This window comes from Crassostrea angulata, chromosome 8 (genome assembly GCF_025612915.1).
Source record: "Crassostrea angulata isolate pt1a10 chromosome 8, ASM2561291v2, whole genome shotgun sequence".
NCBI lineage: Eukaryota > Metazoa > Mollusca > Bivalvia > Ostreida > Ostreidae > Magallana > Magallana angulata.
In genome coordinates this window covers 44,656,043-44,658,546 of record NC_069118.1, presented here as the reverse complement: position 1 = coordinate 44,658,546, position 2,504 = coordinate 44,656,043, and the positions used below count along the sequence as shown (strand labels likewise).

Here is a 2,504-nt window from a genome sequence, read left to right as displayed (position 1 = left end):
GGTGCACGTTTAAGAGGTTATAAAAGGGCTTCTTGTAATGCACTAATTGATACATCCAGTACGTAATGATGATTCCACATTAAATTCCCATATGTTTTTTATTCCTATGTACATTATCTTTTCATAAAGATGAACCTCTTTGACCTTATTTTTGTAGTTTGTTTCAAAACTCTGCCCCTATATATATTTAGATGCATTACGAGACTCAGGTAACCGATCGATAGCAGAGCCGCTAGTTGTATTCAGGCCAAACATACCATAGGTAGATTCTTTTGTATAAGGGTTTTAGATAGCTATTGAAAAGAGTGAAACTGGCTGTTTCTAATAACTTTATTAAAGACAAACATTGTTAATGCATGTACATGAATATTTAAAAGTCAACTCTTCTGCAATGAAAAAAATGTAATCAGAAATATCACGAATAAACTTACACAGGTTTACATAAATGATGTATATGTACACCGTAGATACATTGTACCAGGCATTGTACAAAATCAAAGAGTTGTTGTTACACGGTCTCACAACATACACACGGTGCCATATTTATGTAACTAATTTTTGTATGGATATGTAATGTTCACTGTAGATACTTGTACACTGTCACTATGTTGGTATAACGTTGTCCCACCCATATATTGTTTTCGTCATCCACACACACACTACAGGGATCATCTACTCCCTGTTGTGGTGTGAGTAGTAGAGACAAGAACTGACCGTCCTGATCCAGAAGATGAACTGTGTTACTGAATTCATCACACACCAAGATGTGACCGAGTATATCAGTACATATTCCATTGGGAGTGAACCCTGACCCCTGACCTGTGTAGGAGAATCTGTGTTGTCCTGATTTATCCACCACCACTACAGCATCTATTTCATATTCTGATATACAGACATCACCATTGGTGTTTTCTGTGATGAAGTGTGGTTCACTATACAGTTCCTTTCCTTTGTCGTCCCTCTGTATGTTCTGTATTTCTGTCCCTGTCTTGTTATACCTGGTGACTTTAGCCTCTTTATAATTTATCATCCCCACCAGTATGTCACCGTTGATGTGAGAGGAGTGTATAGTTGTTGGTTCCCATTCCCCTGTTTTAATGAATTTAGTGACTTTATTTACCGGTGTTATCTTGCAGATGACACCGTATGATTTGTCTGTATAGATCAGATCCCTGCCCTGTGTGACAGTGTGGTAGCCTTCATTTCTGATATCAGTGGTTTGTATCCATTTTAGCTGATTCCCCTGTAGATCTGTTTTAACAAGGTTACCGCTACTATCACTGACCCAGAGTGTGCCTGATTTACCCAGTGATATATGATATACATTATCAACACCTGGTACTGTGTACTCCCTGACCTTGGTGACAGAGGGGGGCAGATTTCTCTGTTTCCCTATAGGTTTTAACTGGGCTGAGGCATTTCCCATACGTTTTATTTTTCTGTTCTCTGGTTCACTGTTAGAAACGGTTATTCTACCCAGAAGTTTGGCAAAATCTTCCTTGTTGTAATGCCCAGCAGTAAATACGGGCAGAACTGGTTTGGATATTTCTGGTATGGGTCGTATAATCAAGTTTTCTGATTTGAGAGACAATTTTAATTGTTCTATGTTTGTAGGAGATAGGTAACAATAAAATTGTTTGAGTAAGTCATTGAGAAAGTTGATGTAGTCATCTATTCTTTGGTTTTGGCCGTTTAATGTTTGTAATAATGACTGTTCTATTTTGTCGGCTTTTTCTATATTTTCTAATGTGACTGTGTCTACCAGCTTTTTTACAGCCTTAGCTTCAGCCTTCATAGATGTTCTTATCCCTTCCATGATCTTCTTAATTTCTGTGACATCTCCAGCAATTTCCTTTTTTAAATTCTGAGAATTAGGCTCAAAATAGCTTTGAATTTTGGTAATTTCTATGTGACAAAATGAACATTTTTCATCAAAAACGAGTTCTAGATCGGTAAACACATGGCCGCGATGTTCTTTTGTGGCTGTGCATTTAGAACAAATGGGAATTTGGCATTCCTCACAAAGAAGATCGATGTGTCTTAATGGGTGGGTCTTGCATTTCTCCAGAGGAAACGGTCGTTTGCGTTGTTTATAATGGACCACTTCATGGATATTGGTTTTCTTATTCTTCCGATGTTCATTTCTGCATTGTTCACACAATGATTGGTGACAATTATTGCAGTAAAACTGGCAGTTTTTCTTACAGTCTTTAGTGCCACACACCAAATAATGCTGGGCGTCGGGTGGTATTTGGGATTCAGATAATGCCATCTGAAATTAGAAAAGTTCTAAAACGAGTGAGGAAGCTATTTCTTTATTTTGCTACTAAATATTATTCAGGGGTCAATAATTTCTACCTACCACCTACCCCCAACCTGCCCCTTCCAATCACACATCAAACGCATGTATATGAATATACATTAAATAAAATCGTAGGAATAATTTCGATAATTTAACAATCCTCAAATATAAATTCATATAGGTTTAAATTTTTCAAGAGGGG

General features: G+C 37.2%; 1 protein-coding gene across 1 annotated transcript; it reads right to left on the bottom strand.

The window, feature by feature from the left end:
- Window positions 1-322: 322 nt before the first annotated feature.
- Window positions 323-2,264, bottom strand: LOC128158197 (uncharacterized). Its single transcript, XM_052820957.1, has one exon. The coding sequence runs from the start codon at window positions 1,814-1,816 to the stop codon at window positions 578-580; it is 1,239 nt and encodes a 412-aa protein (XP_052676917.1). The 5' UTR covers window positions 1,817-2,264; the 3' UTR covers window positions 323-577.
- Window positions 2,265-2,504: the final 240 nt, after the last annotated feature.

Excerpts from the sequence above, each read along its gene's own strand:
- LOC128158197 (XM_052820957.1), bottom strand. The coding sequence starts at position 1,816 with ATGGAAGGGATAAGAACATCTATGAAGGCTGAAGCTAAGGCTGTAAAA.